This window comes from Lithobates pipiens, unplaced genomic scaffold, assembly GCF_037356315.1.
Source record: "Lithobates pipiens isolate NorthernLeopardFrog02 unplaced genomic scaffold, aLitPip1_a1.2 Scaffold_28, whole genome shotgun sequence".
Lineage (NCBI taxonomy): Eukaryota > Metazoa > Chordata > Amphibia > Anura > Ranidae > Lithobates > Lithobates pipiens.
In genome coordinates this window covers 25,154,047-25,180,899 of record NW_027507789.1, presented here as the reverse complement: position 1 = coordinate 25,180,899, position 26,853 = coordinate 25,154,047, and the positions used below count along the sequence as shown (strand labels likewise).

The 26,853-nt window shown below is 42.5% G+C and overlaps 1 protein-coding gene across 4 annotated transcripts in view; it reads right to left on the bottom strand.

The window, feature by feature from the left end:
• The window catches only part of CACNA1G (calcium voltage-gated channel subunit alpha1 G), a 151,186-nt gene that overhangs the window by 65,244 nt on the left and 59,089 nt on the right, over positions 1–26,853 (bottom strand). For all 4 annotated transcript variants that reach the window (XM_077458918.1, XM_077458917.1, XM_077458919.1 and 1 more), the window contains exons 10-16: positions 22,487–22,672; positions 20,135–20,249; positions 18,154–18,309; positions 12,786–12,854; positions 8,381–8,456; positions 8,078–8,262; positions 4,740–5,156 (exon numbers count right to left, since the gene is read on the bottom strand). In XM_077458918.1, the coding sequence (XP_077315044.1) occupies positions 4,740–5,156; positions 8,078–8,262; positions 8,381–8,456; positions 12,786–12,854; positions 18,154–18,309; positions 20,135–20,249; positions 22,487–22,672 (1,204 nt within the window). The remainder of the gene's footprint in view (positions 1–4,739; positions 5,157–8,077; positions 8,263–8,380; positions 8,457–12,785; positions 12,855–18,153; positions 18,310–20,134; positions 20,250–22,486; positions 22,673–26,853) is intronic.

The window sequence follows — 26,853 nt, the reverse complement described above, 5'->3', positions numbered from 1 at the left end:
TCAAAGGAAAAGGTAAGTGAACCAACAATGCACTAGCTTAAAGGAACCTATTTAGAAAATAAAAAACAAACCTTTACAACCCCTTTAATGAAATAACATGAACTACCCAGGTCAGGGCCATCTTTAATAGTGATTGGACCCTGGGCAAACGTTTTCTTGCCCCCCCCCCCCCCCCCCCATACAGTTTCGCTCTCCACCTGCTCTGAGACATACAATAAATAGCAGCTAGACTTAAAAGCAGTTTACTATATCAGAACAGAAAGCGATTGAGATTGGTTGCCAGAGGTTACAGTGTATCATTACCTTTACTGACTGGTTGCTAGAGGTTACATCACACATTACGGCTCACTGATTAGTTGCTAGATGTTACAGCACATTATTTCTGCTTGTTGATTGGTTGCTAGAGATTATTGTACAGTAATACTGCGCACTGATTGGTTGCTAGAGGTTACAGCACATCATCTCCTCACTGAAGGTGGCATGATATACATATGAATGCCGCCTTTGTTTACATAGCTATGCCGCCGCTGCAGCTATTTACATATGAATGCCGATTATTTACATGTAAACACAGGGTCTGCTGGTGAGTCATCTGTACACAACAATAGGGCATTCATATGTAAATAGCATTGGGCAGCATTAATAGCAGCACTTCACACTGAGATATCAGGACAAAGCTAGGGACTAAAACTTCAAGGGCCAAGGGAATTTAAACTGGGATAGTTGGCAAGTATGAGGCAGCTGCTTTGGGCCCCACAACAATGACAGGGCCCAGGGCAGCTGCCCATTTTCCCCTGCCTTAAAGTTGGGCAGTGACCCAGGTGCATTGGAGACGTTGGAGTGCTGGGAGAGGTAATACACCAGGTGTAAATATGTTATTTCCTATGTACTCAGAGCACATACGTTATTTACAGAACCTGACAGACATCTGATATTCTACAGCAGCCAATCCCAACCAGGGTTCTGTGGAACTCCAGGGTTCCTCAAGGGTTTGCTAGAGGTTTCTTAAACTGTGGCTGATTGACCTCCCAGTCCCATCTGATGTCGTCTGCATTGTTCTGGGTCCATCGCCACTTGGAAGAGCAGTAAATGGCATTCTTCCCAACTGATCATCAATGTAAGGGACATTCTCCCCACTGATCACCAATGTAAGGAACATTCTTCTCACTGATCACTAATGTAAGGAGCATACTTCTCATTGATCACCAATGTAAGGGGCATTCTTCCCACTGATCACCAATGTAAGGGACATTCTTCCCACTGATCACCAATGTAAGGAACATTCTTCTCACTGATCACTAATGTAAGGAGCATACTTCTCATTGATCACCAATGTAAGGGGCATTCTTCCCACTGATCACCAATGTAAGGGACATTCTTCCCACTGATCACCAATGTAAGGGACATTCTTCCCACTGATCACCAATGTAAGGAACATTCTTCCCACTGATCACCAATGTAAGGAACATTCTTCCCACTGATCACCAATGTAAGGAACATTTTTCCCACTGATCACTAATGTAAGGAGCATTCTTCCCACTGATCACCAATGTAAGGGACATTCTTCCCACTGATCACCAATGTAAGGAACATTTTTCCCACTGATCACCAATATAAGGCACATTCTTCCCACTGATCGCCAATGTAAGGGACATTCTTCCCACTGATCACCAATGTAAGGGACATTCTTCTCACTGATCACCAATGTAAGGGACATTCTTCCCACTGATCACCAATGTAAGGGACATTCTTCCCACTGATCACCAATGTAAGGATCATTCTGCCCACTGATCACCAATGTAAGGGTCATTCTTCCCACTGACCACCAATGTAAGGAACATTCTTCCCACTGACCACCAATGTAAGAAACATTCTTCTCCATGATCACCAATGTAAGGAACATTCTTCCCACTGATCACCAATGTAAGGGTCATTCTTCTCACTGATCACCAATGTAAGGAACATTCTTCTCATTGATCACCAATGTAAGGGTCATTCTTCCCACTGACCACCAATGTAAGGAACATTCTTCTCATTGATCACCAATGTAAGGAACATTCTTCTCATTGATCACCAATGTAAGGAACATTCTTCCCACTAGCAATCAATGTAAGGGACATGATTCCCTCTGATCTCTGATGAATTTTATCAGGGGTTCCCTGAGACCTTCAAATTATTTCAAGGGTTCCTTTGGGGTGAATAGGTTGGGAAACTTATTGTATAAGGGTTTCTTTTTTTTTTTGGTTTCTTTTTTTTTTTTTTAAATGGCCCTTAGAGGCCTTTTACATTTATTTTTAAAATTTTCACACTATTAACCACTTCCCGACCAGCGCACGGCGATGTAGGTCGACAGAATGGCACGGGCAGGCATATTGGTGTACAGGTACGTCCAATATTCAATGCCGCCCTGCCATCGGGAGCGCGCCGCCGGCGGCGCGCTCCCGCGCTGGTCGGGACCCCCGTGAGTCCGGTCGAGGGACCCGCGGACTCGATCGCCGCGGGCATCCCCGCGATCGTCTCACGGAGCGGCCGAATGGAGGAAATGCCAAGTAAACAGCATTTCTCCATTCTGCCTAGCAACTAGTGACGCTGATCTCTGCTCCATGTGATTGGAGCAGAGATCAGTGTTCACTAAATGAAAGCCCAACCCCCCCCACAGTTAGTAACACACCCCTAGGAACACTTAACTCCTACACTGCCACCCACTGGTTAACCCCTTCACTGCCAGTGTCATTTACACAGGAATCACTGCATTTATATAGCAGTGATTACTGTATAAATGACAATGTTCCCAAAAATGTGTCAAAAATGTCCGATGGGTCCCCCACAATGTCGCAGTCACAATAAAAATCGCTGATCGCCGCCATTACTAGTAAAAAAAAAAATAATAAAAAATTATTAATAAAAATGCTATAAAACTATCCCTATTTTGTAAACGCTATAACTTTTGCGCAAACCAATCAATAATCGCTTATTGCGATTTTTTTTACCAAAAATATGTAGAAGAATACGTATCGGACTAAACTGAGGGAAAAAATGTTTTTTTATATATTTTTGGGGGATATTGATTATAACAAAAAAGTAAAAAATAATGCGTTTTTTTCAAAATTGTCGCTCTATTTTTGTTTATAGCGCAAAAAATAAAAACCGCAGGGGTGATCAAATACCACCAAAAGAAAGCTCTATTTGTGGGAAAAAAAGGACGTCAATTTTGTTTGGGAGCCACGTCGCACGACCGCGCAATTGTCAGTTAAAGCGACGCAGTGCCGAATCACAAAAAGTGGTCTGGTCTTTGACCAGCAAATTGGTCCGGTCTGAAAGTGGTTAAGTGCACAATACATTTCTTTTTTTTTCTCTCTTTCTCTTCTTTTCTTTCTCTTCTCTCCCCCCCCCCCCCCCGCTCCCTCACACACACTCTAAGGGATAAATAAATATAGATTTTATAAAAGGGTTTATTTTGATGTTTGGAGTTAATGTTCAGGTAGATCATCTTGATTTGGGTGTTTTTTTGGTTGTTGGGGTTTGGTGACTCAAGTTAAGATTCACCGATCACTCACAGGGTGTACTGTCACGTAGGAGTCGGTGTGGACTCCCAGTGGTTTAGACATTACTGGCTGTGTGTTTTTTGAGGGGACAACAAATTTACACTGTTATACAAGCTGTACACTCACTACTTTACATTGTAGACAAGTGTCATTTCTTCAGTGTTGTCACATGAAAAGATAGACTAAAATATTTACAAAAATGTGAGGGGTGTACTCATTTTTTTGAGATTCTGTGTATTTATATTTATATATTTTAACTTGCCAGAAACCCCTGTTGCTAGGCATTCTTCCTAATCTGCCTCTTCCTATTCCGCGGCGCTGTTCCTTCACTTCCTCCTCTTCGGCGAGCTGCCCCGTTGTCTTCTGGGACATGTGTGTCCCCCAGAAAACAACAGGGCCATTCACAAAGCCCTGCGCAACTCACGCATGCGCAGTAGGAAACGGGCAGTGAAGCCACAAGGCTCCACTACCTGTTTCCCTTAGTTAGGATGGCGGCGCCGGCCCCTGATCCAATGGATGGATCAGCCGGGGGGGGGGGGGGGGCGTGACATCGCCGCCTCCCTGGACAGGTAAGTGTCCTTATTAAAAGTCAGCAGCTACAGTGTTTGTAGTCACTGACTTTTGAAAAAAAAAAAAAAAAACGTCCGGACCTCCTCTTTAAAATCAGTCTGTATATGCAGTAAAGCATGCTGGTTATACTCACTGTGGAACCTAAGGGGTTAATCCTCCGCATTGTGTAAAAGACTGTGTAATCCAGTCTCTTCTGATCCTCCCCTTCTCCCACAGTCCCCAATCCGTCTCCTGACAGTGCCTTGGGGGCACTCTGCACATGCTCAGTTTGGTGTGTATTGCTAGAGAGGTTTTTTTTGTGGGAGGGTGCATGTGATCAGCACAGGGCCAATCAGTAATGTCCAGACAGAGGGTCAGGGGTCCTGCATCCTGATAGGACAATCAGAGGAGAATGAAAACTCCCCCTACAAGCTTTAACCAGACACCGATAGAAGTCGCAAGACTGCTATATACTGCTGAAAATAAAAGCCATTTAGCAGTTCATATTTACTAAAATAATTGCATTTCCATGTTCTGTGTACTGTGGGAGACCAGATATAGTGAATGCAGGGTCCTGGGTTTAGTAACACTTTATTTTTATAACATTATTTATGGAAAATAAAATGCAAACCTATGTGCACTTACCATGTTGGCATCATCATCCAGATTGCTGCTGTAGTCGATTTTGGTTTCTTCGATATGGTGTTGAGGTGATGACGTGGGAAGGATGGATTTGCCATTGCAGCCTTGGTAATCCACAGGAAGGCTGTGCTTGTTCTGCAGTCCAAAGGTGAAGGGAATGTGCAACGTGTCCAGGGGGTCCCTTTTGCCCACCAGTTCCATGACACTACAAGAAGATCCTTTACGGCTGGGCCCCTCTTCATCAGACGTCTCCCCTTCCGAACTCTCCTTCCCATCAGCAGATAGAAGGGACTTGTGCTCCCCGCTCTGAACGTGTCTCTTAATACTTGGGGCTCTCCCAATGCTGTTCCAGCTAGACCGACGACTGTTCCAACTACAAACTGCACCCCACGAGCTATGGGGGGAGTTGCGTGCACTTGGCTGGAAAAGACAGACAACTTGTTGTTACGAGACACGCGCTGAACGAGAAAATGTGTTTTGTTTCAAATCGTTATTTACATAAATTTAGTTAAATTAGTTTCCGGAATTCGTTTTGCTTATTCGTATTCAAATTGATTAAAAAATTTTTTAATTCAAATCGATTCAAAATGTTTTTGAATTAATTTACAATCGTTTTTGAATTTGGAATAGTTTTCAAATTTCAACAGTTTTCAAATTCTAATAGTTTTTCGAATTCAAATCGCTTTCCAAAGAGAATCAAATAGAATAGAACATAAAGGAATAGAATAGAAAAAAAATGAATAGAAAAGAATATAAACAGAAAAAAAAAGAATATCACAGAATAAAAAATAGGATAGAAAATAAAATAAAAGAATGGAATGGAATAGAATAGAAAGTAACAGAATAGGATAATAAAAAAGAATAGAATTAAATTATAACCATCTTCTGAAATTCAAATAGAATAGAAAAGAATAGAGTTTAAAAAAAAAAAACAATCGCATGGAATAGAATAGAAAAAATATAACCATTTTCCAAAATTCAAATAGAAACAATTTGAATTTGAATAGAAAAGAAAAGAATAGAGTAGAAAAGAACAGAAAATAACACAATAACACAAAATAAAAACAGAATAGAATAGAATTAATACAACCATCTTCCTATTCTAATCTATTCTTTCCTATTGTATTCAAAATTGAATTGATTCTATTTGAATTTTGGGAAATGGTTATATTCATTCTATTCTATTTTTTTTATTCTATTATAGTCTATTCTAGTTTATTTTTTTTTTTTTTTTTATTCTATTCTTGTTATAATATATTATGTATTCAAATTCAGTTTTACCTATTTGAAAATCGATTTTCAGCAGATGGTTATATTCTATGTTATTCTATTTGTTTCTATTATATTTTCGATTCTATATTGTTCTGTTTTACTCTAGTATATTCTATACTTATAATTTCTGTTATTTTTTTTCTAATCTATTCCTGTATTTTCTATTTTATTTTATTCTCTTTGGAAGATTCAAATCTATTCAAATTTGAAAACAAATCGAATTCGAAAAATATCCGAATTTCGTTCAAATTTTTTTTTCTCGTTATTTCGGATTCGTTTAAATTCAGTACTACTGTAATTTGGAAGTTCGGATACATCCGAATTTCCGAAAAATGAAAACTCGTCCGAATTTCAATTCGGAACAAAATGAACCACACATGTCTACTTGTTACCACCAGTCTAACGTTAAGGCTGACCACACACGTATAGATACAGTCATTTGAGGACACAACTATTTTCAATATGTCAAAAATCAGATCAGTTCTACATGCTGGGTTATGAATTTAAGTAATCACATCCAGGCTGAACCAATCAGCGTGGGCGGAAATGTTTATTTTTATTAAATTGTTATTATTTATTTATTTTTAATATAACTGTCCATTTGTGCTGCAAATCAAAAGACTGTTTAAATAAGAGGCCTAGGTGGATGAACCATTTTCATATTACCGGGTTTAGTAACACTTTACATACATTTAGATTTAAGTTACATTATGTAATTTAAATGTAAGGTATTAATAAAAAAACAAACAAACAAAAAAAGAACCTTTAATATCACTTTAATTAAATGTATATGTTAGTTTAAAAAAGAAAAAAAAAAGAAAAAGAAAAATCTAAACCTAAATTACATGACAAAGGCCTTCCAGAGCACTATGGGTATTGAAAAAGACAGCAGAGCAGAGCATCTTGCTTTGCAGCTCCATTTGTCTGATTGAAATCTCAAATCTCAGCTAATTGATAAGGATGGATTCACTACAGCAATGACTTCTGAAAGTATATGTGAACTCTTACCTTGTTAAAAAAAAAAAAAAAAAAATATAACTCATTCAGTTTAAATCAGAAAAAAAAAAAATATATATATATATATTTATATATATGTATGTGTGTGTGTGTGTGTATATATATATATATACACACACACACAGTGTAAATACATAAAAAAATAAGGCAAAAAAATATTAAAAATTATATATATATATATATATATATATATATATATATATATATACACACACACACATACACACACACAGTGTAAATACATACAGTATGCATTTTTTTTTTAATTTTCCATGCACGTGATTTACCTCATTTACTTCAAGCTCTGGAGCAACTGCATTTGCAAAGTGCAACAGTCTATTTGCCTTTAGTTAATTAACCGCATAATCTCTGTTCTCAGCAGCATAAGGGGCTTAGAGAGGTGGGGGTGGAGAATCAGCAGTCCACTGATCTTCCCAGTAAATGGCTGTACAAGGGGAGGTGTCAGCACAAGTCTACCCATTAGAGGACAGGCAGGTTGTTCTCCCAGCACAGCCGGAAAACTGACCAAGCTGAGACAGATGTTCTCTCATGCCTAGCGTGGTCAGTTTGAAATATGAAAGCAGGGGGGCCTGACAAGATCACCCAGCTTTTTCACACAAAGGAAGCAATACAAAGAGAACGGGATACTTTTTACCATAGTACAAGTACATGGCACAAAAGGCACATATGCGCAATATGAAATGTTGCGGCAACATATTCTTTAAGTTCTGTAAGTAACAGCTACTCATTTTTATGGAAACAATAATTATCAAAGGGGAGGATCACATGACCTTTGTTAATTGGGAATGACCTGTTTCCCTGTTGGGGCAAATTGGACCATACTTTATAAGGGTATTGGCCTTCCTTTGGTGCATCTTCGGGATTTGCATTTTAAGGATGAAAGGTTTTTTTTTTCTTTTTTGGTTGAACTCAGTCAACTTCTTTTTTTTTTTTTTTTTTTTTTAGCCCACCTATATATTTAGCCCAACATATATATTAAGTAACTGATCTACAATATCAAAATGCAGAATGCTGAATGCTCTTTGTCTTACCATAGATTTGAGATCGCTGGCATAAGGATTCTCGGAGACACTACTTCCTCTCCTGGACTCGCAGGCCATGGGGATATCTCCAAACAGAGTGTTTTTGGGTATAGGCATGGGTGTAGCTGCAGTATGGATAATGAGGGGTGGATGCAAACTGGCCTTTACGTCTGGCAATCCATGAAGTGGAGTAACTTAAAAAAAAAAAAAATTAATTAATTGCAATCTACAAAATGTGATGTTTAAAAAAAGCTAAAAAACACAAAGTTCTGTTATGGCCTCCATTAAGTAGCTTGTGATGTTTACACTTACAAGACACGTTGGAGAGACTTTTACGGAGACCACATTCATCTGGTGCACTCTCAGAGCCAGACAAGGAGCCACCACCCTGCAATTATAAAAAAAGTTAATTGTAATGTTAACTATTCGCACTGTTAGTAAACTTTCTTCTGTGGCCTGCAGGTGGCGCCCTAGCCTCTGTTTTTGTGTATTTGCCTGTCCATCCTTATCTGCTTTACTAAAAAAATAAAAATATTGTTTAAAAAGATTCTTCTGTGGCCAGCAGGTGGCGCCCTAGCCCTTGTTTTTGTGTTTGCCTTTGCATCCTTATCTGCTTTGCTAAAAAATAAAAATATTGTTTAAAAAGATTCTTCTGTCTCCAGCAGGTGGCACCCTAGCCCTCATTTTTGTGTGCTTGCCCGTCCATCCTTATCTGCTTTGCTAAAAAAAGAAAATATTACTTAAAAAGATTCTTCTGTGACCATCAAGTGGCGCCCTAGCCCTCGTTTTTGTGCGTTTGCCTGTCCATCCTTATCTGCTTTACTAAAAAAATAAAAATATTGTTTAAAAAGATTCTTCTGTGGCCAGCAGATGGCACCCTAGCCATCATTTTTGTGTGTTTGCCTGTCCATCCTTATCTGCTTTTCTAAAGAAAAAAGCTAAAAATAAATTGTTTACAGTGGTCAATAAGTCAAGCTCAAATCTTTTGCTCCCTCCATCCTTCTCCCTGCTTGCTCTGTTGGTTTGGATCCCATTAAATAGGCAAAAAGCAAATGGATTCTGCTGTGCTCTGTCTCTTGAATACCCATAGTAACATAGAAGCATTGGGGGAGATTCACTGAAATTGTTGTAGACAGAATCTGGTGCAGCCGGGCATAGTAACCAATCAGCTTCTAGATTATCTAGACACCTAGATGTCAAAGCTTATTTGAACTGAAGTTAGAAGCTGACGCAAATGCAGCGTCGCACCGATTAGGACGATGTCATTGCCAGCAACTGCCGCTGATTTGACATGCGATTTTACATGCAAATCGCATGTCAAATCGTACTAATGTGAACCAGGGCTTAGTGCTGGTTCACACTTATGCGCTGCAAATTTGCAGCAAATTCTGTGTAGATTCCGCACCGCATCCAAGCCGCACCCCGTTCATGTGAATCGCTGTGGGTGTGTATGTTAAGATAACGACACCCCAAAAACGATTAGCAAAACGCAGTGTGATTTGAAAAATCTGATCGCATGGGTGTTAACACCCATAAGATTCTGTTGCAGAAAAATGGGTCCTGTACGATTTTGGTGCGGATTCGGTGCAATTTGAGCCACACAGAAAAATGGCTCAAATCGCACTGCTGAAGAATTGCTTGCGATTTGAACAGGAATGCGATGCGGTTCCTTTTAAAAATTGCATGCGTTTCCCGCACCGCATAGTGTAAAGCGGCACTTGGTAAGTCTCCCCCAATGTGTCATGGGTGCACGCTGTAATAGGCTTTGGTTTTACAGCTGAGGTTGATAAGAAGATATAAAACATCTGATTAAATGTGTATAAACTTAAAAAAATAAAATAAAAATCTTTGCTGAAGAACACACCCCCAGCTTGCTGATTGGTCAATGCATTGTGTTAGGGTCATCCTTCTGCTCACACCTCTTTTCCTATTAGCACATGTGCACTGCAGCAGGTTTTTCCTTTTGGGATGATGGTTTTGCTTAAAGTGGATGTAATCCCCATTCATGAAATCTGACTTGGGCACACATATCTGTAGTGTTTACTTATCTCTCCCCACAAGCTCTGAGTGTAGTGTCTTTATGCTGCTCCATTCCTCTGTTATCAGCATGATAACGTCTGACAAGTTCTCCGACACAGGAGATAAAAAGTTATAAATTTGTGTCGGGAAGGGAACATAAAGTGGACCTTCAATAATTTTTTCATCTTTCCAGCTATTAAATCTTCTTCCCTTGTTGTTTTAACTTTAGATAGTAAAACATCTTTTTTTCTGCCAGTAAATACCTAACACAGCCCACTTCCTGTTTCTTGTCTGGTCATTAGCCTAGGCTTATGACATCATGCACAGCTCTCTCTTGTGAGAGTTTGCCAGGAATGGAGGTGGGGGGTGAGTCATAAGAGGGCCAATGAGAGCTGCAGAGCTGGAGGTGTGTCTGTGTAAATCCAGGAAGTGAACAGGCAGCAGCTTCAGCTGCCCACAGTTCAAATGAGCGCAGCCAGACTCAGTGGAGGGAGATTTCTGCAGCATATTTGGCAAGTACAGAATCACAGTATACCGTATTTATCGGCGTATAACACGCACTTTTTCCCCCTTAAAAGCAGGGGAAAATCGTGGGTGCGTGTTATACGCCGATCCCCCGAAATTCTGAGCCTCTGGGCGGCTTTCAGTCGCCTTCGGGCGTTCTCGGCAACTTTCGGCCGCCTTCGGCCGTTCTCGGCAACTTTCGGCCGCCTTCGGCTCTTCTCGGCAGCTTTCGGCCGAGAATGGCCGAAGGCGGCCGAAAGCTGGCGAGAAGAGCCGAAGGCGCCGGAGGCCCGCCGAGAACTACCGCACGCCGCCGAGATACGCATCCGGCTCTGTATCTCGGCGGCGGCATTTAAAAAAAATAAAAAAACAAATCGCAAAATAAATAGACAAGGCTGCAATGGTGGACAAGACTGCATAAGGCTGCAATGGGTGACAAGACTGCAATGGTGGACAAGGCTGCAGATGACACTGATGGGCGTATAAATGTAAGTTTTTTTTTCCCCTTAAACTTCCCTCCTAAAAGTTTTTTTCCTTAAAATTCCCGCCTAAACTTGGGGTGCGTGTTATACGCCGGCGCGTGTTATACGCCGATAAATACGGTACATAAAATATGCAAGGTGGTTAGAGGGAAGCTCCAAATGTTTTTTTATTACAAATTATGTGCGCAGACTGCAGTTCCTCTTTTAAAAAAAAAAAAGCTAAGCAGAGAGCTTGTCCATTCACAGTACAGCTCTGCAAGTTTCTTCATTCATCTGCCTAGGTGGGAGGTATGCCTTTACTCCAATCAGCTCTCACACAGTGTATGCCCAGACTGCCCTTCTACTGCTGAATCAGGAAGAAATATTTGTAACACAATGTGCACTTTCTAAAGAATATATAAAGACAGCAGATATACATGTAAAACTTATGTAGGGAGATTTGTTTCATCTCTGTGTATCATCTGAGGCTGTTCACTTCACTGTGTATATGTGAGGGTTTACATGCACGTATAAAAAAAAAAATAAGAGTTGATCATTGTAAGCACCCCTGTCAGTGATAAATAGTTTTTTTCTTAACCCTGCAGGACAGCTTGTACATTTGAAAAATAACAGACTTACTGTCAGGATCACGGGATGAAAAAGAAAAAAAAGAGCCGAAAAAAAGAAAATGAATGCAGTCATGATACATTTTGAGATGGGAATGAGGGACACCTACTAACAAAGGAATGTAGGCATATGCCACGCCCCCTGCCACACCCCCTTAAAGGAGAATTAACAAAAAAAGGTTAATTAAATCCACAAGTGCTTTTTTTACCACTACTATTCCTTTATATTGGCTTTTGCCAATGCAATTTAGAAATTGGATGAAAGGTTTAGCACTGGGAAGCACTTTTAGAAAGAAAGTGCATTTTATATGCAACTATATAGATCAGACCAAACTGAGGGACAAATGAGGAAGAATGAGGGACAGAGCGACATTGCTCCAAATCAGGGACAGTCCCTCGAAATCAGGGACAGTTGGGAGCTATGATGATAACCTAGAAATGGGAAGCTGCAATATAATAACTGGTAGCTTTTAAGTTTAATACTGCTTTAACTGTTTTTTGATACCTGTCTGGAGATTACTGTTAGAGGAATATCACTCCCAGCAAGGGACCCACCATTGCAGAGCAGGTCCAGCACTATATCATCTTCTTCTCTAATGTCATCAGGGGGATCCCACAGGCAGCCCCCTGATGAGGCACATGCACTGCTGTGCATCATTAGGAGGGCAGCTACAAGAACCAAGGACAATTATCCCCCTAATGAGGCACCACAGAGTGCGCTGTGGCCTCCTGGGAAATGTGAGATAGGTATCCTTGGGGGCTGCAGACCTAGACAAGAATCCAAGAAGTTCAAGGAAGGTTCCCTCAAAAAGGTATTAACATTGCCATTGCAGAGCCGGGCCAGTGCTATGTTATCTTCTTCTCTGATGTCATCAGGGGGCTGGAGGCACCATAGAGTGCGCTGCGGCCTCCTGGGAAGTGTGGGATAGGTATCTTTGGAGGCTGCAGACCTAGGCAAGAACCCAAGAAGTGCAAGGAAGGGTCCCTCAAAAAGGTATTAACATATATTTTTTTTTAATCTGATTGTTAGAGAGGAAGGTGGTAGGAGTGCAGTTGGAGAAAGTGGAAGGGGTGGGTAAAGGACCCCTTTAAATATTTATCACATACCATGAGTGATTCTACGGGAAGGTGTATACAGCTTAAATGGGCGCTCAAATCTTCTCTCTTTACTACTTCCTGTAAATAAATAAAAAACAGAATTTGATATAATTGAAAACGTAGTCACAAACTTATAGACAAAACAACTGAATAGGATACTATAGGAGACGATGCTCCTTGCTTCCTGTACACAGCGGACACCAGCCGCACACTAAAATGATCCACCCTAGCATGTGGTCTGGTGCCAACCAGCCCTTAAAGCAGTTGTTATCTTTTACCTACAGGCAAGCTTATAATGAGGCTTACCTGTAGGTAAAAAAAAATCTCCTAAACCTGTACGGTTTAGGATATATTCCCCTCGCAATACGCCACTGACTGCAGCGGCGCATGCGCACAAGGGATTTTTGGCTGAAAGCCCGGCAGACGCCGGACTTTGCCGGAAAGAAATCTCCCGCGCGGGAGTGAAGATACCACGGCTCAGGCCACTCACAGCGCTGGAGCCGCGATACCCGGAAGACACGCCCAGGGGAACGTCAGCTCCCTCGGCATGGATCGTCAGAGATATCGAGTCCTCGTTCTAAGGTAAGTATTTCTTAATGAGCTAGTATGCAGTGCATACTAGCTCATTATGCCTTTTCCCTTGCTGGTCAGAAAAAAAAAAAGAAAAATTCTGGGGGTTTACTCCCGCTTTAAGTCACCAAAAAAAAAACAAGTAAAATAGTAGCTGTGACCATGTAGAGCTTAGCGTGCTGCTCTAGCCATACATCCAAAAGGTCTGGTGACTATCAGATGCAGGCAGGAGAAAGAGCTTGCTGCGACTTTATACAATTCCTGGAAAAAAAAGATCAAATTGCCACACGCCAGCACAACCCAAGAGGGCCAGGTAGTAAACAGGGCTTTAACTTGGCTCCATCCAGGGCATGGCCGACGCGTTTCGCCCCACCCACAGGGCTTAGTAATGTAAAATAGTTGTAAGGAGTAGCTTACCCTCCCTTTGTTTCATTAATGTTATTCTTTGCTTCCTTTTTTGTTTTCTTCAGTTTGAGGTTTGTTTTCACCTAGTGATCCTGCATGTTTCTTCTCTTCCTGCCCTAGGACGACAACGCTCCCTGAGCTGCTTCTTGAGCAGAAGCAATGTTGTCACCTTAGGATGCATGCTTCCTTCGGACTCCTAGCCAATGTCCTGACACACAGTATGTACATGCATCTTGGAGTCCACAAGGAGAGTATTGCCCTGTACACACGATAGGATTTTCCGACAACAAAATCCATGGGATTTTTTCCAACGGATGTTGGCTCAAACTTGTCTTGCGTACACACGGTCACACAAAGTTGGTCGGAAATTCGGAACGTCAAGAACGCGGCGACGTACGTCACGTACGACAAACCGAGAATAATGAAGTTCAATAGCCAGTGCTGCTCTTCTGCTTAATTCTGCATCGGAATTGTGTACGCACGATCGGAATTTCCAACAACGGATTTTGTTGTCGGAAAATTTGAGAACCAGATCTTAAATTTTGTGTGGCGGAAATTCCTATGGAAAATGTGTGATGGAGCCTACACGCGGTCAGAATTTGCGACAACAAGGTCCTATCACACATTTTCCATCGTAAAATCCTATCGTGTTTTTAGGGCATAAGGCATCATGGAATGTCCAAGTTATCAGAAGTGGCTGAGACGAGCGAGGTGGACAGGCACAGCGCATAAACTTCTAAAGTCAAAAAAGTTAATATTAGGGACTAAATAAAATGCCTACTGGGCCACGGTTTCATAGCCTGGGGAATGTTCATGGGCGGGTCTAGTCAAATTGTAACTATTGGCTTTGTGGACCTGTTACAAAGGGGCTTCAGCTTGTAAAAGAGCAGTGTGAACAGCAAGCTTTGACAAAGCATTTGCAGAACTTTTAAGCAAACTTTGTTGAAGTACTCTTCAGCTTCAGATTGTAAATGATGAACAGAAATCCTAATGGGAGTGCTGACTGCCACTTTAAACAAGCTGCTAGCAGGCTTCAGCACTTCTTGGAGCTTGTTTAACCACTTGACCTCCAGAAGATTTACCCCCCTCCCTCACGACCAGGCGCTGCGTTACTTTAACCACTTCCCTGTATGTAGATTAGGGGGCCGGGCGCATGGATAGGAGGGGTAACGCCAATGCGCTCCTAATGGACAGGCCACCAGTGCTAGTGGAAGCCATGGATCGGTGATTCTGCTTTCCAGGAGCACAGGATCCATTCCTTCTGTACTGACAGGTCGTCAAATTGCCTTGTTTACATAGGCAGATTGCCGTTCTGCTTGGGTACAGAACAAACTGGTGCCGGTGGACATCGGGTCCACAGGATCCACTGTGTAGATCTGCTGCCAGCGCCCGCACACTCGCGGTCAATAGCCAGAAGTACATGATCACATATACCAGGGATATGCAATTAGCGGACCTCCAGCTGTTGCAGAACTAAAAGTCCCATAATGAATAGCAAGACTCTCACAGCCACAAGTATGACACCCAGAGGCAGAGGCATGATGGGACTTGTAGTTTTGCAACAGCTGGAGGTCCACTAATTGCATATCCCTGATTATATATATATATATATATATATATATATATATATATATATATATATATATATATATATATATATATATATATATATATATATACACACACACACATACATACATATACACACACATATATATATATATATATAAATATACATACATACATATATATAGACACACACGTGATCCTGCGCAGCGCGGTTACCCTGTAGCAATAAATGTGTTATAGGGTGGTTGGCAAGCAGTTGAAGCCTGCTAGCAGCTTGCTTAAAGTGGCAATCAGCACTTCCATTAGGATCTGTGCTTATTATTTACAAACTAGAGTTGAATGGTACTTTAAAAGCTTCAACAAAGCTGTTCACACTGCTCTTATACAAGCTGAAGCCTGTGCGAAACAGGCCCTACGTGACGGCATATTAGCAAGACCACCCAGAAGCTGACTACTTAAGCTAAAGTGCCAAAATCTGACCACCGAATTAAAGTAGAAAAATAGTAAATAGAAGTTATTCAGAAGTTATCCTGCACAATCGTGTTTATTTATATAAAGTTCCTTGCATAAACATCCAATTGACCGGTTCTCTTTTAAGACCGCCACCATTTCTAAAATAAACTGTAAAAAAAAAAAAAGGGGGAAGAAAATAAAGCGCCGGCGGCACAGCGCGGACTCGGCTCAGTAAGTGATGGTCCTGTTTGTTATGATAAACATTCGCTGTCTATTATGGCGGCTGCGGCTGCCGGTTCCGCACCATCAGCAGAAAATCCTTTCCCCTTTTGGTGTAGACGGAATTTACACGATGTGAGTGTGAAATAAAACAGATCGGCCGGGGAGATCAGCATATTCAAAGTGCAGTGTAAACAGGACTGCTCCGTAATGAGCGTGGGGGAGGGGGGATCGTCGTCCACAGACATGGATCCTGTGTGGTCTTTCCGTGGGAGGCTTCAAGCTGTGTTGTGATAAATTGGAATTGGGCAGGCTCCTGTATTTAATGGAAACTTTTGCAATTTCTCTGTATAACATTGCGCTACTAATGTCGATTTTATTGCAACCGATTTTTAAAGGCTTTTGCATATTATACATGCTTGCCATGTCATATTACATAGGATAATTCTTTATATATTGAAGCGCAACCACAATGAGTGCGTATTTGAATGCCAATTGGTTTGGTGAATGTTATATTCTGTATATATAAACCTTTGTTTTATGTTTTCCATAGTCTATACCAGGGGTCTCCAAACTTTCTCCTTCAGGCTTTAGGGGGGCCGGACTTCGGCCATTGGGAGTAGTCATTCTTCTGCTGTCAGAGGGAGAAAACAATGCTTTTTTGATATTAGGGGGAGGAATATCGGTCTATCCATGGTGTCCATGGTAGGAACAATGTCCCATCACTGGTATCAGTGGGAATAATAGTGCCCCATCATTTGTGTTAATGGGGGGGAATAGTGCCCCATCACTGGTATCAGTGGGAAGAATAGTGCCCCATCATTGGTATCAGTGGGGAAGATAGTGACCCTTTATTGGCATCAGTGGGAGGGGGAATAGTGTCCCATCACTGGTATCAGTGGGAGGAATAGTGCCACATCATTGGTATCAGAGGGAGGAATAGTGTCCCATCGTTGGTGTTAGTGGGAGGAATAGTGCCCCAGGAGGTGGGACTGCGGGACTTTGTGTCACTGCGAGCACCGGGTAAGCGTGAGTTCCCTGCTCTGTGGAAAACGGCAGCTCTCCTGTCCCCATGCACTGGCAAGGCTGTGCTGATGGGCACAGGTAAGGCTGAGCTGGTGGGCACAGGTAAGGCTGCATTGATGGGCACTGGTGAGGCTGCATTGATGGGCATGGGTGAGAGTACATTGATGGGCACTGATCAGGCTGCATTGATGGACACTGATAAAGATGCATTGATGGGCACTGGTGAGGCTGCATTGATTGGCACTGGTGAGGCTGAGCTGATGGGCACTGATGCGGCTGCTATGATGGGCATTAGTGAGGCAGAACTGATGGGTACTGATGAGGCTGCATTGATTGGCACTGGTGAAGGTGAGCTGATGGGCACTGATCTGGTTGCACTGATGGGCACAGGTAAGGCTGCATTGATCGGCACTGGTGAGGCTGAGCTGATGGGCACTGGTGAGGCTGAGCTGATGGGCACTGATGTGGCTGCATTGATGGACACTGGTGAGGCTGCACTGATGGGCATTGATGAGGCTGCATTGATGGGCACTAGTGAGGCTGCAATGATGGGCACTGGTGAGCCCGGCAGCAATCAGCAAGTGAGCCTAACCCCGCCCCCCATGATACCAGGCTTGAGCTGGACTTACTTTAAAATGTGGGAAGGGTTATCACATTTTTTCCCACCTAGCAACACCCCTGTATATTATAGTCACTTGTTTTGACCTTTTTCTTTTTACATTTCTTCAGGTATTTCCTGGTTTCTTGCCTAGGCAAATGATGTCCTACATCCCAGGAGTCTTCAGGAGGGGAGGAGGGGTTTTCTCAGCATAGTACATTCTCCTGCCTACATGCCTGAGCTAAGGACTGATGGATTGCAGGAAGTAAATGTTACATGAATCATCTGCCCTTTCTTAAGATGGCCGCAGCTAGAGGGGTTTTTCAAAGTGATTTCTCGCAAAATAAAGCATGGAGACGAGGATGGATGGGGGAGTTAGATTTGAATATTACAAATGAATGAAATAGTGTTTTTTGGTTTGCAGTGATCGGATGCTGGGTAGTTCCTATATAAGTCACTTTTCTATCCCAATTTTCCAATCCTCCTACCATGAGTCAATCCCTTTCTTTATTTCATCCGTGCCGAATGAAGGCTTACCTCGGTCTGAAATCCTTCCACAAGAATAGCAACTAGCAGGTTGAACAACACATAATTTCCAAACGTCATCAGTGCGATGAAATACAGGGCCGCCCAAGATGACGTGGAAGCCATTCCATTGTAGAGAACCTTATTCCAGTCTTCTTGGGTTAAAATCTGCATGGAGAGATCACAGAGTATGAATGGGACGTTGAACATGCTGACTGTGCTGCGTGTACTCCATGAAGGAACATAAGCGGTTTATTATGAACCTTATGACACTAACTGGACATTTACAATTTCAAAATAACACACAACAAATGAAACACACCACTCTAAATATAAAACTTTCCTTACAGTAGGGCTATTTATCTATCATTTATTTATCCTAATTCAATATTAATAAGTCCCAGGGAACCCCCGCTAAAACCAATAAATTGGTGGTCAGTGTGTAGACAGGTGCAGTCTATTTTCTCCACTGTAGGGGGCGCTCGCAAGCAGCGGCATTGTAGTTGGAGTGCAAGTCAAGAGGAGCTTGGTTCCTCTATGGTTTCCTGGTTCACTGGGGAAGCTAACCGATTGGATGCAGCTACTGCATGTGACTCTGGTAGCCATCTTGGGTCAGGCAGAGCCGATTTCGGTCCTGGTTCCCAGGGTTGGCATGCATTTCGCATGTGGGTAGTATAGGGACAGAAAAAAAAGAATTGAAGGCCTCATCCAAACCATATACAGGAAAATAAATGTAGTTCTTTTTAACATTGTACAACAAAGATTATATTTTATTATATTTGGCTTTTGTCTCCCATGTTTGGCTGCTATAGTCCACTTTTTTAGGTTACTGGAGGACCCCACTCCGGTTTAGACCTATTTTATTCTGTCTTTAGTGTAGGGACAGGCCACCTGTCTAACAGGGACGGTGATTATCACCAGGGAGATGTTCCAAATGAGTAGAGAAAGGATAGGACACACCATCCTTACTGGAAACCTCCCCATTTGGGTACAGACTGGTCAGGCCACATTCCACCCCTCAAGACGGACGCTGTCGGCATATCTGAGACCTGCTCTGCTACACACTGCTGATATATTCTGTGAGTGTTCCCGGTCGGATGCGCCTTCCCACCACGTTTGTCGTCAACTATTGGATTCTACATTAATACAAGTCTCGTTCTCTGAGTGTTTACTGCTGCCGTTCCATGCACCCCAACCACCCCGCCATGAGTGGGAAAGATGCCCCTTACATTGGTGGTCAATGAAAAGCATGCCTTTTCTACAATGTTGGTCAGAATGCCACCCTTATAGACAGATAAAAAGATCACTTGGTTCATGCAGCTGGCTTTACCATGTGTTGTTTGTCCTGGTCCACCACCAGATGGGAGGTAAATTAACCACAGCTCAAGGAACCCCTAGCAACCTCTGAAGGAACCCTAGGGTTCCACCGTACTCTGGTTGAGAATGGCTGCTCTTGATATTTTTTTAAGCAAATCTGTTGACCTACCCAAGCTAATTAATAGCATCGGCCCTGCTTTAAATTCATTGGAGGCCAGTGATATGTCCAACCCTGCCTTCAAAGCTAACAGTTGTGGCATATAGAAGAGGTGGCGGAACACCAAGGTCCTGAAAGTTGAAAGCCAAAACCCAGTGATGAAATGTTCCTTTAAATATATTCCTCAATAGCCGCAAAGGAATTCAATCCACCCAAAATGCCCAAGTGGACAGGAACAGAGTCAGAAATTATCTCATTGTTTAGGTGTCCAAGAGATATAAGAAGCTCCAGGTTGACTCCACCTTCCATGCTTTACATATTTCAGACCCTACAATATTAGTATATTATACATACACAGTTATTAAATGCATTGAAGTGCAAACACACAACATTTTACACCTCCTTTCATAAGCATCGATTTTCACCCTGACTTGAGAAGCACTAAGCAGAGAGGAGCCCACCAGGAAGATGCTGTGCATATGGACCAATAATTGAATGTTGGGATTTGGATTACAATACCTGGAAAACGGTGACTGTAGCCCATAGAAGGGAGTCAAAGTTCTTCCTATCTGGGAGGGTGTCTCCATCTTTTTCAGATGCAAATTTGCAGCCGAAAAGGTGCATGCCTAAAATACTGAGAAACATGACATATAGAGGTCAATTATAAGGTTAAAAATGTATGCAACAAGTACAGAACCTACTGTGGAACTATTTTAGTGTGGGACTGTATGTGTTTTTAAGTATACGTATAGGTTGTAATCATAGGCGTAACTAGAACCTTTTGGGCCTTGCTGCAAGAACCCATGAATGGCCCTTCAGACCCCTGGTCAGAGCCCTTCCCTCCTAGCCTGGTGGCAAAACGCCAAGGCCGGGCCACAAGTGCGACCTTTGCAACCCTGGTAGTTCCGCCACTGGTGTCAATAGTTTATTTTTTTTACTTTTTTTTACAATATTATTTTTTATTATTTTTACTAATTTTTTTTTTTTTTTTTTTAGGAACCCCCGTTGGGGAGCTTTGATGAAATATCAGGGGCTTAATCAGACCTCTGATGTTTCACCTTTGAGACTGAAAAGAAGATTGAGCACACAGCCCTCAATCTCCAACTTTGCAGCCTCAGCAGCACAGAATGAATGGACAGGAATAGCTCTGAGGTTCCTGTTTATTCACAAACTGAACCATTGTAAACACAGTTTATTACACTTTAGTTATGAATGGACAGAGTCAGTGATCGATACATATTTACTTGTCTCTTCCCTGCTCTCCATCCTTACACATCCCCCGCAACAGCCAGCGGGTGAGGGGAGGAGGGAACCAGCAGAACTGCGTGGACAAGGAGGAGGGGGGGGCAAGAGAGAGCGTTGGGGGTCTGGAGAGAGCACAGGGGCAGCAGAAGGAAGCTGAATAGGAGTGGCAGTGGGGGCGAAGACATATAGAGGAACCAATGCTCTCCATTTTCCTTCTGTGGCCATGGGAAGGAGAGGAGGAGAAGCAGGCGTTCAGCAGCTGCAGGAGTGAGCAAAATGGAGAGCATTGGTTTCTCTATATGTTGCCACCCCCTTCCTATCCAGGTGTGCAGTGGGGCCACCTGGGCCCCATGGAGCATGAGGCCTGGGTCACAATTGCGACCCCTGTAGCTACGCCCCTGCTTGCAATCCTGTCTTAGCCCTTGTACACACGGTCGGACATTCCGACAACAAAATCCATCGGATTTTGTCCGAAACTTGTGTTGCATACACACGGTCGGACAAAGTTGTCGGGAAAATCCGATCGTTCAGAACGTGATGACGTTATTTCGTTACGACGGGACTACGTTGCGGCTAGTAGCCAATAGCTTTGGTCTAGGAATTTGATCTGAGTATGCGAAGCACTTTGTCCGATCGGAATTCTCTACAAACGATAGGACAAAGTCCCATCGGACCATGTTGTCAGAAAATTTTATAGCCCAGCTCTAAAGCGTTGTCGGTCGGATATTCCGACAGAAAAAGTCAGATGGAGCCCACACACGGTCGGATTATCCGACAACACGGTCCGATCGGACATTTTCCGTCGGAATGTCTGACCGTGTGTACAAGGGCTAAGGGTGCTTCTCCATAGCTACAGTGAGCGAGCATTGTCACTCTAGGACAGTAAGCGAATTACTAGCTCGATCACAAAGTGAAAATAAAGGAGAGAAAAAAACAAATGCAGCCACCACATCTAAGGACTCGTAACCTGCAATAGATTACATGTTTGTTCTTAGGTTCAGATACGCTTTAATCTTTATTTCACATTTATTATTTCAAAACACCCTGCATCCTTAACTGGTTGCTTGCTAAAGCACCTTGGGTTGAAAACAATCAACGTGTTTTTTTCAATAAAATAGTGTTTTTACTTTATTCACGCTTTTTGCATCTCGGTACTACTGGTCTTCTCCGGCCTATTTTGCCCACTTCCTGTCTATATGCACTCAATCCAGATTTGCATGCACATCATTGCTTAGGACCAGCTTTCTGATGTTGGGCAATGTGTGTTTTGACATGGCCATGTGTAGTCTCCACCAGGGACACATGTGACAGAATGACAATGCAAGAGCATATCTCAGAGACAATTGTCACCTCATAATAGGAAGTGGCTAAACAAGATCCTTCATGGCAGGATATTGTTTTAATGAAAGAAGATTTTAAGAGATTGAAAAATTAGAAAATACATTTAAATGTTAATGCATTTAGTGATTTAATTTAGGTCTATTTAAACTGCATAATTTCGATTTAAATCCAGTGGAAGAACATTTCTTTCGTGGATTTCTCTGCCCAATTCCTATTTTTTTTTCATTTTTGAAATCTCCTAGAACTATTCTTATGCATGAATACATTGTGCTATTGAGTGCCTACCTGAAGATGAAAATGAAGAGCATCAACAACATACAAAAAGTGGCCACGTTGTCCATTGTTTTCATCAAGACCACTAGCTGGCGCTGCAGAGCTGGCATGAACCGCACCAATTTCAGAACCCTCATGAGCCGGAATGTCCGTAGGACCGACAGACCACCTCCCTGCTGTCCAATGATCTCCCACACACTGCAAGAACAAAAAACACAGTTTGGTTACCAATCCTTTGAATGAGAAAAGAACACAGAACTAATCATACCAAAATGGGTCTAAAGAGTGTATTCTGGATCCTTACACAATACTGCCCGAGGTATCTGTCACTCATTTCTCCACTGTAGATGACCTCCAATTACCTCCCTGGGCCCCAAGTGGAGGTTTTATTAGCAATATACTAGATGTAAACTGTGTAGGGGAACTTCGTGAAATTAGGAACCCAGGTTGATGGCTGGACACAGAGATCTTGGAGCCATTATACACAACTATTTTAAATACATATGTAGCACAGTTAGGTTTTTCTGTAGTGTAGGTAAATTTAAGCAGGCTTGGCATGTAGCCAAGCCTATGCCAAGCCTGTGTGTTTGATTCTGGGTTGGCAGGAAGCCAGGCAGGGCTGGGTGACTCACAGGCAGCATCACTAAGCCCTCCCACTTCTTTCCAGAACATAATAGAATCTTTCGGAAAGGAAGGAGGAGAGGTGAAGCTGCCTGGGGTATTCTGAGGGCCCTGACGAATCTTCAGCTTGGATTGGCAGAGGGCAGGTCTATATCAAATACTCAGGGTCAGCCCAGCTGGGGAGTTGTGGAATCGGGTGGAAGATGAGGATGGAGTGTTGGGCTGTCGGGGACTTTGAGGAAGCTCCCCAGTCTGGGGGGGGGGGACTTGGGCCTAGGCTTGGGTGTGGACTGGTCCCTCTTACAACCAACAGAGGTGTCTTGACCAGGAGGCACAGGAGGAGCAAGAGAGGACAGCGGGAGAACACTACTGGGCCAGTCTCCAGGAGTTCCACGGAGTGCAGCCAAAAGGGCTGGTGAGTCTTCACACAGTCAGGAGGATCAGGGAGGTACGCCTGAGAGGACTTGAAGAGTGCAGTCTGGGATGGGTGCTGAACCAGTGGAATGGACTGTGGTGGCACGGGCAGTGGTAAGAGGCAGCTGCAGCCAGGAGGGCTGGCAGGGCCTGAAGATGCGGTGCTGGGATCAATAGCCACGTGAACAACTAGCACTGGGACTACCAACGTTTTTTTTCTACACCATAGGGGCTTGTGGTCCCTGCCTGCAAAGGGCATTTGCTAAAGCCTTTACCGGAGCCAGTGTCAGGCCTAAACTATAGTGCTAGTTGGTCCTGGAGCGTGAGATCAGTAATCAAGTGACTTGCTGGAGAATGAGGTCAGTAATTAAGTGATGTGCTGGAGCTGGAAGCAATGAGGTGTATACACTAGGAGTGTATAAAATTGAAGTCCCAATTCTTTATTTTGTTCAATCAAGTGGGCATCCCATACTTGCCCTTACCCCATCCGAGTTTAATTCCCCTCAATAAGACATAAAAACAAAGTACAGGGACTGCTTCTTGACGTGCCTGGCTATTTAGGGTGAGAGACGGACCACAACTACCAGCAGCCTTTTACGGCGGTACCACTACACATAAAACCAAAGTGGATATCAAGAAAGTTTTTTTTTTGCTGATTATTTGCTAATTTACACCAAAAGTGATAACCGTTATAGGTGAAGTCTCCAAGGTTCAGTAATGTCTTCTGCTGAAGATCTCCCAATCATGGTTCCCCTGTCTGTTCCTCCTCGAATGTGATTTTTTTTTCCATTATGAGTTTTGGACTGGATTTGGTGCAGTATGTGCTGGTCCTAATGTACAGTACATCAACAACAGAGAAAGGTGCTACTACCCCAGATTATTGAGAATCCATTATTCATTATTATTATTGATGTGCAGTTGCTCAGCTGCCAATGTAATGAATGGATGAAAGACAACCCGCAACTCCATACATGGGTGAGTGTGTACAGCAGATGTTAACGCATTTCGGCCACAGCGCCTAGAGGCGATTCAGTTCGCATTGTGCGCTATATAAGTATTTCATTAATTTCATTCATTCATAATGGCCTTGCTCACAACATAGTATATTTTAGTATTATTTTGTTGTTTAATATTGGCATTCTTTTTTGCTACGATAACTATAAGGTTATATCCTAAGCAACTTAAAGAGTTAGGTTTAGTGGTGGGTGCAGGTTAAAGTTGGGTTTAGAGGTTAGATCAGCGGTCTCTAAACTGTGGCCCTTTGCTCGTCTTTATCTGGCCCTTGGGGTACTTTTCCTGCCATGGATACAAAACACCAACGCTAAAAATGGGACATAGTTCCTGGTGGTGACATCAACAATGGGGCACTATTTCTCCCATTGACACAAACAATGGGGTACTGTTCCCCAAACTGACACCAAGGATGGGGATCTATTCTGCCCACTGACACCTACCATGGGGCACTATTTCTCCCACCGCCATCAACAACGGGGCACGATTCCTCCCACTGATACCAATGATGGAACATTATTCCTCCCACTGATACCAATGATGGGGCACTATTCCTCCCACTGATACCAATGATGGAACATTATTCCTCCCACTGATACCAATGATGGGGCACTATTCCTCCCACTGATACCAATGATGGAACATCATTCCTCCCACTGATACCTATGATGGGACACTATTCCTCCCACTGATACCAATGATGGAACATCATTCCTCCCACTGATACCAATGATGGGGCACTATTCCTCCCACTGATACCAATGATGGAACATTATTCCTCCCACTGATACCAATGATGGGACACTATTCCTCCCACTGATACCAATGATGGGACACTATTCCTCCCACTGATACCAATGATGGGACACTCTTCCTCATCCCACTGATACCAATGATGGGACACTATTCCTCCTCCCAATGATACCAATGATGGGACACTATTCCTCCTCCCACTGATACCAATGATGGGACACTATTCCTCCTCCCACTGATACCAATGATGGGGCACTATTCCTCCTCCCACTGATGCAAATGATGGGGCACTATTCCCCCTCCCACTGATACCAATGATGGGACACTATTCCCCATCCCACTAATGCCAATGAAGGGTCACTATCCCCCCCACTGGTAACAGTGATGGGGCAAGATTCCTCCCACTAATACCAAGGATGGGGCATTATTGCTCCCACTTACACCAAAGATCAGACACTATTCCTGTCACTGATACCAACGACAGGGTGCTATTCATCCCCCTAATATCAGAGATGCATTGTTTACTCCCACTAGCGCTAGTACAATTTCTATTCCCATTGGCCACATTCCAGCCCCCCCCCCCAAAAGTCCGAAGGACAGTAAACTGGCCCTTTGTTTAGAAAGTTTGGAGACCCCTGGGTTAGATGGTAGCTATGAGGGATAGGTTCACTTTAGGATTTAGGTTTAAGGGTTGGTTTACAGTTAAATTTGGGTGGTTGATTAAGTTAGGGGTTAAATGTATGAATTAGGTTGAGGTTTAGAGATTAGATTAAAGGTTAGGTTCAGTAAGTGACAGTAGTGATAGGTTAAGGAGTTATCCCAAGAGTTAGATTTATGCCCAAAAAAACAACACCTCATTATTTAAGTTTTTTTCGCAACGTGGAAAAAAACAGACAGTGAAAAAAACAAACAAAAAATGTATAAATAACAAAAAAAATATAAAAAAGTAGAAACACAAAGAACACTAAATAAAATAACTTAAGCTAGCCTAAATTCACCCAAAAAATTACGCCCTCTAAATAAAGAAGCTGAAAAGATCTTTTTTTATTTTTATTTTTTTAACTAATTTAGCCTGAGCAGCTCAATGAGCTAGACCCCTATTCTTCATGTGGTCAGGCCAATTATTTTTCCTTGAGAGAAGTCTAAATATTGCAATGTAATTATCAAATAAAGATTGCAGTGGCTGTGGGAAGCTAACAAAGCAGGACTGTTATTTTATACTTATGCAGATCCAGCCTGATGTGTTGCTCCATGGTAAGACAATTATCTGAACAGGACAGGTTGAGAAAAATTTAAGATGTACAGTGTGAAATTAAAGAACATTTCATTCTTTGGATTTGTTCCTGGACAGTTATTTGGATAAGAAGGTTAAAATAACCTGAATTTTCCACTATCTGAACACCAGGACTGTAGTGAATAGAAATACAAAATGCAGCTGGGATACACAGAATTCACTGATTATTTCTCAAAAATAAATATACGACTGGAAAAAAGGTCATCTCTTGAAACAAACATATTTGATCAATTTTATTTAACCACTTCAGCCCCGGAGCAACTGTCAGGCCGCGTACACACGAGAG